The sequence below is a fragment of the Pseudopodoces humilis genome, chromosome 2, assembly GCF_049639895.1.
Source record: "Pseudopodoces humilis isolate 2021_Gansu_Grassland_sample_001 chromosome 2, ASM4963989v1, whole genome shotgun sequence".
Taxonomy (NCBI): domain Eukaryota; kingdom Metazoa; phylum Chordata; class Aves; order Passeriformes; family Paridae; genus Pseudopodoces; species Pseudopodoces humilis.
The window spans coordinates 94092666-94105753 of NC_142201.1; the positions used below are offsets into that span (position 1 = coordinate 94092666).

At 46.4% G+C, this 13088-nt stretch overlaps 1 protein-coding gene and 2 non-coding genes across 3 annotated transcripts; 2 read left to right on the forward strand and 1 right to left on the reverse strand.

The window, feature by feature from the left end:
- Positions 1-1011: 1011 nt before the first annotated feature.
- Positions 1012-1085, forward strand: TRNAI-AAU (transfer RNA isoleucine (anticodon AAU)). The gene has a single exon. It is a non-coding gene; the product is annotated as a tRNA-Ile (tRNA).
- A 274-nt stretch (positions 1086-1359) lies between these two features.
- On the forward strand, positions 1360-1431 carry TRNAD-GUC (transfer RNA aspartic acid (anticodon GUC)). Its single transcript has one exon. It is a non-coding gene; the product is annotated as a tRNA-Asp (tRNA).
- A 418-nt stretch (positions 1432-1849) lies between these two features.
- Positions 1850-10231, reverse strand: CPOX (coproporphyrinogen oxidase). The gene is made up of 7 exons (XM_005524038.3): positions 9826-10231; positions 9591-9734; positions 8780-8890; positions 8242-8383; positions 5942-6160; positions 4196-4300; positions 1850-2372 (listed from the first exon to the last, which is right to left on the reverse strand). The coding sequence occupies exons 1-7, from the start codon at positions 10229-10231 to the stop codon at positions 2285-2287; spliced, it is 1215 nt and encodes a 404-aa protein (XP_005524095.2). The 3' UTR covers positions 1850-2284.
- Between the last annotated feature and the right edge of the window lie 2857 nt (positions 10232-13088).

The window sequence follows — 13088 nt, forward strand, 5'->3', positions numbered from 1 at the left end:
TCTGCCTTTTTTTCAGTCAGATGTCTCCTGTCCTTTTCCTTCCTTACTCTGTATTTTCTTACACATGATCTGTGACAGTCTTCTCACATCGTGTATTGGTCATTGCTTTAGCGGCAGCTTTGGGATCTTTTTCTGCGGCGTGTGGGAATGAATGTCTGTGTTAAATGTTGCCTGGGATTGAGGAAGCTCTTGTATTGTCTTGTACTGTACAAGCTTCTCTATGCAGGTATTACCTTATTTTTGACTTCCTAGTATGTTTTTTATTGAAGTATTTAATGAAAGGTCGTGTTAGTGGCAAATGAAACAACAAAGGAGAGAAGCTCAATTTAGCACTTATACTGACAGTTTGTGAAGAAAAGGGCTGGGAATTTGATTATGTCCTCTTTCTCTACAATTTTTTCACTGACTCAGAGGTATTTAATTCTGAAATATTTTCTGCATTTTTCTGATCAATGCCTTGATTTCACAAGTCACCCAAATGAGCCATGACCGGGGGAAGGGTTCCCCGTTCCTCGTGTCCCGGCGCTGGGAGCGGCATCGGCGCCAGGGGAGGGCGGGGGTCCCGCTGGCGGCTCTTGGGGGTCCCCGTGGAGAGCGGAGCTCTCGCCTCGCTCCTCGTTCACAGGGTGGTGAGTATCCCCGCCTGGACACCGGGGTTCCATTCCCCGACAAGGAGATAGCCTTGTCTCTTATGGCCGGGGAGCATTCCTGCTTCATCCTCTTCCCATCGCACCCCTGTCCGCGGCGTGGCCGGAAGGATGGAGAGGGGGGGAAGGGTCGGGAATGGTTGCTGCGAAGTGTGGCAAAACGAAAGATCTCAAAGTCTCAATGTTTTAGGAATGCTCATCACCCCGGTTAGTGCCCTTTGTTGCTCTACCCCTGCTCCATGAAACAGCTCGTCGAGGCGATGTCTATGAGGAGCGAGGGCGGTAATGCTTCAGGGCGGCTGCGGCTGCCGCAGGTCCATGGGAGTCCCTCGGGTGGCCGTCCTTGTCCGCCTTTGGCGAAGTTGGCCGGTTAGCTCAGTTGGTTAGAGCGTGGTGCTAATAACGCCAAGGTCGCGGGTTCGATCCCCGTACGGGCCAATTCCGTTCCTTTTCCTCTTGGACATAAGGAGATAGCTGATTTAGCGGAATATCACTTTATTTTGTTTTTGGGGCGGAGGGGTAACACGGAAAGGAACGCGGTACCCTTCAACAGGAAGCTAGACTTGGGCGGTCAGGAAGGGACAGTGGGTGCGAGCCTCTCCCTCCCCTGCCCGGACACGGGGCCGCAGCAGCCGCCACCCGCACGGCAGGAACCCGCGGCAGCTGAGGCGGCAGCACGGGGCGGCGGGGAGAGAACGTCCTTCCATCCAACTCCTCGTTAGTATAGTGGTTAGTATCCCCGCCTGTCACGCGGGAGACCGGGGTTCGATTCCCCGACGGGGAGGCGGAGCTGCTCCTTTTTTCCCTCGAGGAGGGGGAAATGCAATTCGTCCTCCACCTGCTTTTCCCTACCGGGTTCTCGAAGAAGTTCGTGCTGAGAAACACAACAATCGGTCCAAAGCTGGGAGGAGCGTGAAGGCAGAGGTGGATGCCTTAGGGCAACACCAAGCAGTGTGCTGATCCACCGTCGACCTCCTTGGCAATGGAGCCGGCCCGAGCAGCACTGTTTTGCTGCCGTGATCGCAGCACAGATGCTCAGTGCCGATTTTATCCTCAAAAGGACAGCCGTCCTTCTGTTCTCACGAGGTAACACTGGGACCTAAACCCACAATCTCCCAGCACATCTTAAACCATTTTCCCCTCTCTATAATCAACAAGACATCACCAAAATACACGTGATTAAGTACCACCTTTTCCACAGCTTCTTGAAAGTACAGTTTAAGGTTTAATATAATACCAAATATTCCCTTTATTCTTTAAAAAAAAAATGTTTTTAAGCATCCCAACGCTTTATAAGGGTAAGCAGTGCTATTTAGGCACAGATAATGCTTTCATTTCCCTGAACGCATCACAGTAGTTTGCCATTTTGCAGTCACCTAAAGCATGCAGAGTAGCCCTGTGAAGTCTTCACCAGTCCTTCACAAGGCAGCAGCAACAGGGGGACAACATTAGCCCATCAATCTAAATGAGTTCACACAATTGCAAGTTCTAACAAGTCTACAACATAATTAAGGCACGAGGTATAAACAGACACACTGAAACACCACACAACACCAGTTTGAATGGGCTGGTTTGCTGGCATTCCTGTTCTCTCAGAATGGCTCAGTGGAAGCAATCCATCTTCTTCATGATTCTTGTCAGTGCACCCAATCTTTGGGATTTCGCAGAACCTCCAGGATTTCTGCTTCTTTGGAGCTCTCTGGTGGGTTGTGCATGTACTCCCACCTGTAAGGAGAGGGGAAACTCACTCAGACAGGCCAGCTGGCAGCCACTTCTGCTGTTTGGACTGGAGTTGCCTTTTCTAAGGATTCAAAGCTACATATACAGGTGATACTCTTGGCTGAGGTGACAGGTATGGTTACAAATCACAAGCGGTAGACAGGGTAGAGAGGAAAAATGTTAGCTTCATCTTTTTATCAACTTTTGAAAAAGCTGGAAGGACAAGGAGAAAGGAAAGAGCAGTGCCCCATTCCCCCCAAGGCATGCAGGTTTATTTGCAAAAATCTTTTAGCAGTCTCTTGTGACACACTAGTATCACAAGGAAGATGAAGAAAAAAAGGAACCCACAGAATTTTGACAGTGACACAAGATCTTTTTCCAGAATCTGGACTGGAAGCTCTATGAGTCTTTGTTGAATCTTGGTTTCAAAAACAAAAGTTGTGAAAGATCTCTTTTTTTCATTGAAAAGGCAATTGAAAGAGGCATGACAGAGAAAGGAAAGTGTCAGCAGTCACAGAGAGATAGGTACATCCTCCTTCCATTTTCCCCCCGCCCAAGGAATGACCCAGTCATGCTGGGAAGTGAGCTAGTTACATTGATGAAAAGGAGCAAATTAAAATAATCCCAGAAATTAAATAAAAACATAGGACATGCTACAACACCAGGTCAGTGACACAACATCAGGTGTTGTCATTGGGATGATGATATATGGGGAGAACAGCACTGCCTTCATGGTTACAGGACAGCAGGCAGTTTTCCTAGCAGAGGGAATTCATGGAATTCATGATAGCATCTGTACTACACAGCATACCCAAAAGCAACCTGAAAGTGTGAATAAATAGTAAATGACTGAATTTATTGGTGTCACAAGTGCAAGCAAGATGGGTTAAAGCCTAAAAGGACAGTTAAAAACAGTATTTAGCCAAGTAACTGAGCAGTAAAATGGCAGGTGAAATTCACTGTTGATTGATGTGATGGACACAGAAAAAGGTTGCATACAGATTGGGTTAAATTTTATTGCCCAGAAAAGACCCTGGCATCATAACAGTTTTATGAAAAAGCCACGTCAATGCTGAGCAGTAGTCAAAACCAGCAAACAGATTATTAGGATTCTGAAAGGAATAATGAATTAAAACACTGCTATGCCACTGTCAGTCAGCACAGTGCACCTGCATCTTGTATACAGATTTGCAGCTTACATTGTCTGCTCTTTATCTCCAGTTCAGAAAGGGCACAGAAAACTTAAGCCTATAGCAAAAGTATGGAAGAGCAACTATACAAAAGACTAAAAAGAGTAGGAGTTGTCAGCCTGGAAAACAGACAATGAAAAACCCCTAGAATCCTGTAAAATAAAAACTTATGGGGAAAATTAACAAGAAGAAAATCATGTTACTCAGTGAAAAGTCAGAGGAAGTCATCAGGTTCAAGTAGAAAACAAAGAGGTATTTTCTCATACAACACACAGTTAAACTATGGAGCTCCTTGCCACACATTTGGCAGGACTGCCAGAAGCTCTCATGGTTTCTAAGGGCTACTAAACAAAAACAAAATATCGAGAACAAGAAATCTATCACTAGGAACTAAGCATAAAAAATGATAATTTTTTTTTCCAGAAAATCTCTATGCCACACACTACTGGCAACAAGGTGAGGACAACAGAGAAGCATCTGCATTTGCTGAATAGAGAACTGTACTTGTCCAGTTCTTGTATCAGGCATGAACTCACCACTGTTAAGAGACTGGAGACCAGGAGAGACTTTTGATTTAATCCTATTAAGTATTTTACTAAGAACAGTGCCTACTGCAACCCCATACAACCACACCCTTACCTTGCAGTCAGTGGCAGAGACATAAGAATGCTTTCGATTCTTGATCCTGGTGTCAGGAGGCCAAACTTTGTACCTCTGTCATAAAGCAAGTTGAACTCTACATACCTAATGCAGAGAATGAAGAGTGAATGAAGAAATGCAACAGAAAAGAACAGAGTTTATTAGTAGATTAAGACTGTGCTTTCTTCAACTAGCAAGCTTCAAACAAAATCAGTCTGTCTTTCTGCTGAGTTGGGGTCAACTGCTCTTTAGCATCTTCTGCACAGGAATGCACGTGTGACCTTGCCACTCCACAGAGCACAGGGAGCAGTGACCTCAGCTACGAGACTAGAGCAGACCAACTGTTCAAAGGAGAGCAGTCTGCAGGTTCCTGTGCTGTACTGTACTCCTCCCAAGCCTCAGCCCTGCTGGCAAGCTCGACACCACGTTTACCTTGGTGGTTCTCTTCTTTGTGGGTGTGTCAGACATAAAGAGGGGCCTTAAAGGTACTGAAAATAACCAGAGAAAAAATTCTACTGTGCAATCCTCCATGCTGAAGGACACATAAGCTTCAGAGTGCTGGCTGGGACTTTTAAGTGATGAAACAGACCATTTTCTGCTCCCAGCACTCCCAGGAACAGAGCTGTGACAATTCATCAGGGATTATCTCAATAGCCAGTACAGGGTGTTTGTACTTAAAGATACAGGAAGGATAAAGCTCTTTTCTATCTGCAGAAATGGAAAGCTTTACCCAGCCCCATAACCTGCAAACAGACCCAAGGAAATACACAGACCTCAAGAGCTGGTCCTGGCTGTGACTCAGAAAAGCTACTCCCCCTTTTAAACTTTGCAGGTTTGCTAAATCCTGTCCAGAGACTGGATCCTGAAAGCCCAATGTTCCCAAGAATAGTCCCACCAAATTAAGGATGCTTGCTTAAGTGACCAACACCTGCAGGCTTGTGATCTGAACTTGAATGCTTACACTCTTTCCATGCCAGTCTCACATTTCTCTGCAGAACAGGCAGAAACTAAAGACTCTAGTTAAGCACAAAGCATGTGTAATTTCATTTCTCCATACACTCACACAATCCCAGGACATAGAGAACAGAGTACAACTGTATTGACCGACGTACTTAAGCTTTTGCAGCATTAACAGCTGGTGACATTAACAAGCATCCTCCTAAGTCTTTTACAGTAACCTTGGACTACACCAGAAGAAGAAAATCCAACCTTCTATATTCCTTTACAAGAATCCTCAATTCCTTTACAGAAATTTCAATGCCAAGATCAGATGGAGTAAATATGTATGGAAGGAGCTGAAAGTACTCAAGTTATTTCCTGACTTTCTGGGATTTTGCTGTATTACTTAATAGAAAGCACCATTCCCTCACCCCTTAGCTCCTCATGTGACAGGGCAGCTCTATATCCAGTACCTCTGGGCTGCGGGAGAGGGAAGGATTCAGGACACCAAGCACACCCACATTCCTTTGCCTGTTACACAGCAGAAGCTTCTTTTGCTTTTTGAAGGAGTTGGAAAGAAATAGTGATTTTTTGGGGGTTGCTTGTGTTGCAACATGGGAGAGTGGGAAATGCCTTCTTTGCACCCTCTTTAGAAATCTAGTGTTGGATTTCAGAATTAGTTCTGTGCACAAAAATGCTGAAATTCTTTTGGCCCACACAACCTGTAACCATGGAGAACTAGCTCATATTATTTTCTTGCCAGCACAGTCCACCTCCTGCAGGTGCTTTTGTTCCTCCAGTACTCACCGTCCTCTCCGAAGCTGTTGCCATAGCTTCTCCTCTGGTGTGAAGGAGTCATGGCAGTGCTTTTTCACAATGGGAATGTAACAAGGCACGACAGCTTTGGCACAACTCTTTACAAACTGGAATACTTCTTCCTTGGAGGGAGAGTCCATGTCATCAAAGAATATGCCTCCAATCCCTCTTCGCTCGCCACGGTGCTTGATATAGAAGTAGTCATCACACCTATAAAAAGGATCAGATGATTACTAATACAGTCCAGAGTATTCAAAAGACATGAACAGAACTCCAAAGAGCTACATGCTGCAGGACAGAACCAGTGAAATAGTGACCCCAAGTCAGTTTCTGCAGGGCTGGGTGCCCCACTGTTTCCCTGACTGCCCAGAGCCAGGATGGTGCAGCATCACCTGGAAAGCACTCCCATGTCACTAGCAGTAAAAGCTCTGGTTAAAAGGTCTCTGTAATGCCACACATCACCAGAAAGTCGCTGAACACCACTGCAGATGTGTCCATGTGGGTTGATCCAATCCGTATCCTCTACCTATTCAGAAAAGCCACATCAGATTTCAAAACTTTCAAAACTAAGGGCTCTTGATAGATTCCATTCCCAGCATTATATGTAGTTCCCAAATTATTTGGACAGCTTTCATATGAACTCAAACTTGGAAGAGAAATTATTCTCTCTGCTATTCAGATAAAAGAATTTTCTTCATCAAACAAAAGTAATCTAAGGCCCCAAGACCAGATAAGAAAGCAACTGTCACCACACCCTTCCTTGGAGAAAGGCTTTTAATAGTTAAAAGCTTGGAAAATTGAGTCATTATAGCAGTGGCTTTTCATGAGTCATTAAGTATATAAATTAGTAAGGGCAGCTTATCCTAAAAGCAATTAACCTATTTTGTATTTATGGGGAGTATTTAGTTGTGAAATTACTGTAACTTAAATGACTTAGCCCTATCTTTCTTATAGTGCCTTGTCTGGACATGCAAGTCTTCACATGGAGCAGAAAGCAAAGAGAAGTAGGAAGCAGACACCATCAACATAAAGAAAACCTGGCCCTCCTTTAGGACTAGTTTTCCATACAGGACCAGTTTTCCATATATCCACAATCGTTCTCAAGAATTATATATGGCATGGCCATAACAAGAGAGACATGGAGATGTAACAGATAACCTGCACTATTTTTTAATTCACTGGGACAATCAGTGTTTTTTATTTTATGATAGCAGGAAGAGTTAGGAAAAAACGCCAAGTCAGAAACATAAAAAGGAATAAGCCTGACAAAAATCTTAAACCTAGATCAGGTGAACAATGTGGTAAATGTAATAACATTTATCTTTAGGAAAGTGGCAAGAAGTGTCCTTCCCCCTGCAGCTGGCATTGCTAACCTACTTAGGCTGCAAAGAATATGACCATTAAGGCAGATTCTCTAAACTACCATGCAAAAAATCCTCAGACAGCAAGACTGTAATCTCAAAGCTCTAAGATGTGTCTGTCTACAAAGTGCCTGCCACCCAAACTGTAACACCCACTTTATCTCCTGTCCTCAGACAAGACCTAAGAGCTTACAAAAGGGTACCCCCACCTTCCTGCTTACACAACTTGTGGCAGATAGCATTATCAAACATAGAGCAGCAAGTTCCCACTTAAGAGTAGAAGATCCCATCACTTGTATCTCTCAGTTCAGGAAGAACATTCAAAGTTTGCATCTTAGAAAATGAGCTATTGAACTCCCAGTGAATGTGTCACCAGAGGAAAAAATGCACCTTCATCAAATTATGAAGCTTCTACATTAAGGATAAGGTCCTTTACTTACCTAGAAATTGGGGGAAAAAAAATAAAAAGGCCACAAAGGCCTTTTCTGAAGGCAGAAAAATAAAAGTGGGATTTTCAGAACTGCTATGATGGCCCAAGAGCTCACACTGAATCATGCACATTTACCACAAGTTCACTGTAAACAGAATTTGTGCAAGTCCACGGGGCAGAAATCTTGTCCCAGTTTAACACCAGAGGCTAAAAGGAATTTTAAGTTGCCTAGTGCAACAAAATCTTGACAAGTATGCTTGGTTTTCCTTTGGGCAATAGACTTATGATCCTAGTTGTCAGCTCTCTGATTTGAAAAATCCAGGATTCTGTAAATAAGGTATTTCTTTAGATGACCTTTTATCCCAGTACACTCCTGATTTTCATTAGGCTTTCTGATACTTTTCAAAAGGCAGCAGAACCTAGAGTTCCTCACATACACTTAACTGCCAACATCCCGTGCTGCTTTCTGCTCCCCCCCAAGTACCCCTTCCCCCACGCACCATTTCTTGTACTTGGGATACAACTTCAGATCATGCTTGTCACAGGCTTCTTTCAGAGTCTTGTGAAAATGAACAGCGTCCTCTTCATTCAAGTAAGTTGGAGTGAGGTCAGTCCCACCACCAAACCACCACTGTTTAGTTCCTATAGCAGAGGAAAACAACAACATTTTTCTTTTAAACTTCTGAACAGCAACTTCTTGTTAGTGGTTCACCAAGAACAAACAACTACTTTAACAATACAAAACAAAATAATTTTTCAGTGGTGTCCCTAAACTTCAGTAGTGAAAGATTTGACTACAAGGTAGGATGACGGTCAGTGACTTCAGGAAAAGATGAAACAAACTTCAACATAGTTAAAACCATTTTGGACCACTGAGCCTAACTGTAAGACAGCAGTTTCACAAGATGGGCTGGTGTCTCTTGACATAGCTGGGAGCAAACTCGTACTGGTTCTTGATCTCTTACCCCAGCTAGGTATTCACACTTGCTTTGGGCAGCCAGACATTTCCTACATTCCTCATTGGATTATGATCCTTACCATCTGCTTCTTCAATTTCAAAGTATCTGTAGTTGAAGTGCATGGTTGGAACATGAGGATTCTTTGGATGGATAACAGAGCTCACACCCATGGCGCAAAAAGGCAGCTTCCCTAGATAAAAAGAAGCACAGAGAAAGCCCTTCACTTTTTCAATAAATATAATTTTGTTACTATTTAAGGAACATCACTATTTTCCCTTAGGCTGCAAGCCACAACAGGAAAATGTCTCTTGCTGGGTTCACCATAACTATTAATCAGTGGGCAAGTTACTTCTCATCCATACACTTCGGTGTACCTAGCTCAACTCTTTCTTTGGTATTTGTTCTAAAATGTGATGATACTTTGAAGAACCCACTAGATGAAGACCACTCAAAACATAAGGCACTGCTAAGGCTTTCTACCACCCCCAGTCCTCACAATTACCCTTTGCTACACAAACGTGCATTGAGTCTTCTTTAACCTTCGGGTGCTGTTGGTTTTCTTCCTCCAACTCTTTGGTACATAATTCCTGCACTGTTTCACTGTTGCGCTACAGTGTCATTATTGAGAAGCCACCTGTGCCTACAATACATTCCTTATAGCAACAAGACAGAGGGAAAAGCACTCCCGTACCTGGCTTTCTACGGATATAGAAGTCCACCTGTCAGGCTTGCTGATTAGAAATTACTATGATACAAATTAAAACCTTTGAGCTGTAATCAGTCTGGCCTTCCTCATGGTCAAAGGCCAAGTTGCTTTCAGAGTACCTGCACGGGAATACTCAGGTGAACAGGTCCCGATTCCCTATCCCAATGCGCGCTAGACGCCTTACCGTCCTTGGCCTTCAGAGACTTCCCCCTGCTCCGCATCTGCCGCGCTGCCTCCTCGGACAGGAGCCCGGACACGACGGACACATTCACACCCGCCTTCTCGAAGACCTCGCCATCCTGCAGCACGCAGCTGATACCGCCTCCGCCTGCCAACGCCAGGCTCCAGGTCAGGGTCACCGAGGGATGACCGAGCCCGGGGTGCCGGTGTCCGCGGTCTCCCCCGCGGCTCCCCCGTACCTTCCTTCCTTTCCCAGCTGTCAACGGAGAAGGAGGCGCCGGGGTCCAGGGCGGCCAGGGCACGACACACCTCCGCCTGCGTCTCCATGATGAGCAGCTCCATGCGGCTCCGCAGCTCCCGCCGCCGCCGCCGCAGCTCCCGCAGCCCGCTCACCGGCGGCGCCATGAACCGCTGCCGCAGCTCCTTCTCCTCCTCGTCCTCCCGGGCCGCCGCCAACGCGGCTTGCCGCCGCCACAGCCCCAGCGCCAGCCCCAGCCCGCCCAAAGCCCCCGCGGCCGCCAGCGCGGCCCGCCGCGCCCCCCGGCCCGCCGGCCCCGGTGGCGCGGAGCCCAGCGGCCGGGCAAAGGCGGGGGCGGGCGGGCCGCGCGCGGGCCCGCGGGACAGGCGCGCTGCTGCCGCCGCCATGACCGGCACCGGCGCCGCAGTGCCAGCGGGGCCGGGCCGGGCCGGGTTGGGGCGGGGCGGGGCCCGCGCCGGGTGTGAACGTGTGTCTGCGCCCGGAATCGGGGGAAAGCGCCTCTGACATCATCCAGTCCGGCCTGTCATCTGTCGCCGTGTTGTCAGCTAGACCACTGGCACTTCCAGTCTTTAAACACCTCCAGGGACAGTGACTCCACCACCTCCCTGGGCGGTCCAACCCAATGTCTAATCACCCTTTCTGTGAAGAAATTCTTCAAGTAAAGTCTACCTAAACCTTCCCTGGCACGGCTTAACGCTGTGTCTTCTCATTATGTCGCTGGTTGCCCAGAAGAGAGTGGTCCCCACCTGGCTACAAGCTCCTGTTAGGTAGCTGTAGAGAGTGATAAGGTCACCCCGAGCCTCCTTTTCTTCAGGCTTAATAGCCCCAGTTCCTTCAGCCGCTCCTCGTAACCCTTATGCTCCAGACCCTTCATCAGCTCCATTGTTCTTCCTTGGACCTGCTCCAGCACCTCAATGGCCTTACTGAACTGAGGAGCCCTGAACTGGACACAGTATTTCAGATGTGGCCTCGCCAGTGCTGAGTGCAGAGGAAAAATCACTTCCCTAGTGATTTTCTATTTCTGAAACAGGCCAGAATGCCACTGGCACACAGCTGTCTCATACATGTCTGTACAAGAAAACCCATCCATACTGGGTGCTGTGAGAGCGTGCAAGCATCCCATAACCCTCCCATCTGGATCTGGGCTACCCCATTGCGTGTTGGTACTGTGACAGGGAGAGGCATTGGTGGATGCAGCACTCAGGTGCCACACCTTGCCTGGTGGAGCTTTGGGAGAGGGGGCTGTGCTGTCCTTGTGCCTGTAAAACATCTGTGCATACTGCTTACACATAACTGGTATATATATACATATATACATTTAACTTACATATAACTGGAAACTATGTGAGGCTGCAGAGTCATTTTGTGAGTAATGGCTTGTACAGGGCCAGGCATTGCTGGAATAGGGATAAAGTTGTATTTTACTGAACTGTTCTGTGAACCATGTGGAATTGGAATTGCTCTTCTGTGTATGGCATTTCTGGTTTTCTACTCATAGTAATGAGTTTTTAGAACCTGAATAGTTTGTGGAACCACCAGTTTAGTGCAATAGGAATATTTCCCATGGATCTTGGAGGGCACATGCTTATACATCCTTGTTCTTTCTAAATTTGAAGCACATTTCCTTTCCTAATATAATGGAGAAACTAGAGATGTGTGTGCAGTGGAAGGGCTTTGATCTCTGCAATTACTGAGATGTGGTGGGATAACTTGCATGACTGCAGTGTTGTCATGAAGGGCTGTGCCCTGTTTATGAGAGACAGACCAGCAAGGTGTGGGGTGGAGTTGCCCTCCCTGTGAGACACACTTGGAATGTATCGAGCTCTGCCTTTGGGTAGAAAACAAGCATGTCAAGAGCTCAAGTATTAGGAATAAAGGGCAGACTAATAAGGGTAACACTGTTGGGGGTGTTTGCTACAGGCCACCCGAGCAGGAGAAAGTGGATGAGGCCTTCTACAGCCAGCTTGAAGCAGCCTCACAGTCACGGGCGCCAATTCTGGTGGGGGACTTTTAACTACCCTGACACCCACTGGACAAACAACAGGTGACAAAAGTGATTAAGGGACTGGAGTATCTCCTATGAGGAAAGGCTGAGGGAGCTGGGTCTGTTCAGCCTTGAGAAGAGATGACTGAGAGGGGACCTCATCAGTGTCTATGAGTAACTGAAGGGAGAGTGCCAGGCTGTATTTGGTGGTGCCAAGCAATGTAACAAGAAGGCATCAAGTAGAGACTGATGCACAAGAAGTTTTCCCTGAACAGGAAGAAGAACTTCTTTACTGTGACCAAGCATGGAAACAGGATGCCCAGAGAGAATGTGGAGTCTCCGTCCCTGGAGAACCGTCTGGATGCAATCCTTTGCCAACTCTGGATCACCCTGTTGAACAGGGAGGTTGGGCCAGATGATCCACTGCAGTCCCTTTCAACCTATCCAGCCAGTGATTCTGTGAAAATAAGATTTCAGAATAACAAAGAGAAGGTCTGTGTAGAGACAGATGTTGAAAGGTACTGCATAGCATGAAAAGCCCTACAAAGATTGCACTTTGGTATGGGACTGTTCCTTGGAAACAGAAATCTGGTATTTCTGAACTGATTTGCACTTGTAGTACCCAAGCATAGATCAATTTCAAGGGTGGCTTTGTGGAAAGTGTGGAGATTAATTCCTATTATGGATCTGGGCTTCATTATCTGCCTCTTTTTACTGCAGGGTATTTTGGGGGGGGGGGGGGGAGAAGTGTCTGTCTGTATAAAGTTATAATGTTTGCTCGGAAGCATTCCATGTTCTCATTTCTTATCTGGTTCTGGTCTCTTTGGCAGCAGAGGATGCTGTGAAGCTGCTGAAGGAACTGAAGATCTCTGAGCTTGTCTCTCTTCTGAGCTCGGCTCTCTTCTGCCATCAGCTGGAGAACATGACCCCTGACGAGGAAAGAAACCCAGCCCCGTGGAGGTGGGAGTGAAGGAGGGAATGTATTAAGAGAGGTCTGTCGTTTGTAAATAGCTTGAAAGTGCATAATGCACACTGTTTATCATGAAAACATTTAGATACATCCAGTAGATACAATTCAAGAAGAAACTGAGCTATCACTGCCAGCCCTGGATAAAGAATTGTGGAGAAGGCTGCTTAGAGCAGACAAAACCCCTAAGACGGTAGTGCCCTTCCAAGCCCTTTACTGTAGTAAAGCTCTGCTCTTTCAGTAGGGTTTTTTTTAGACACTATTAAAAACTAATAAATGTCGGGGCCAAGTC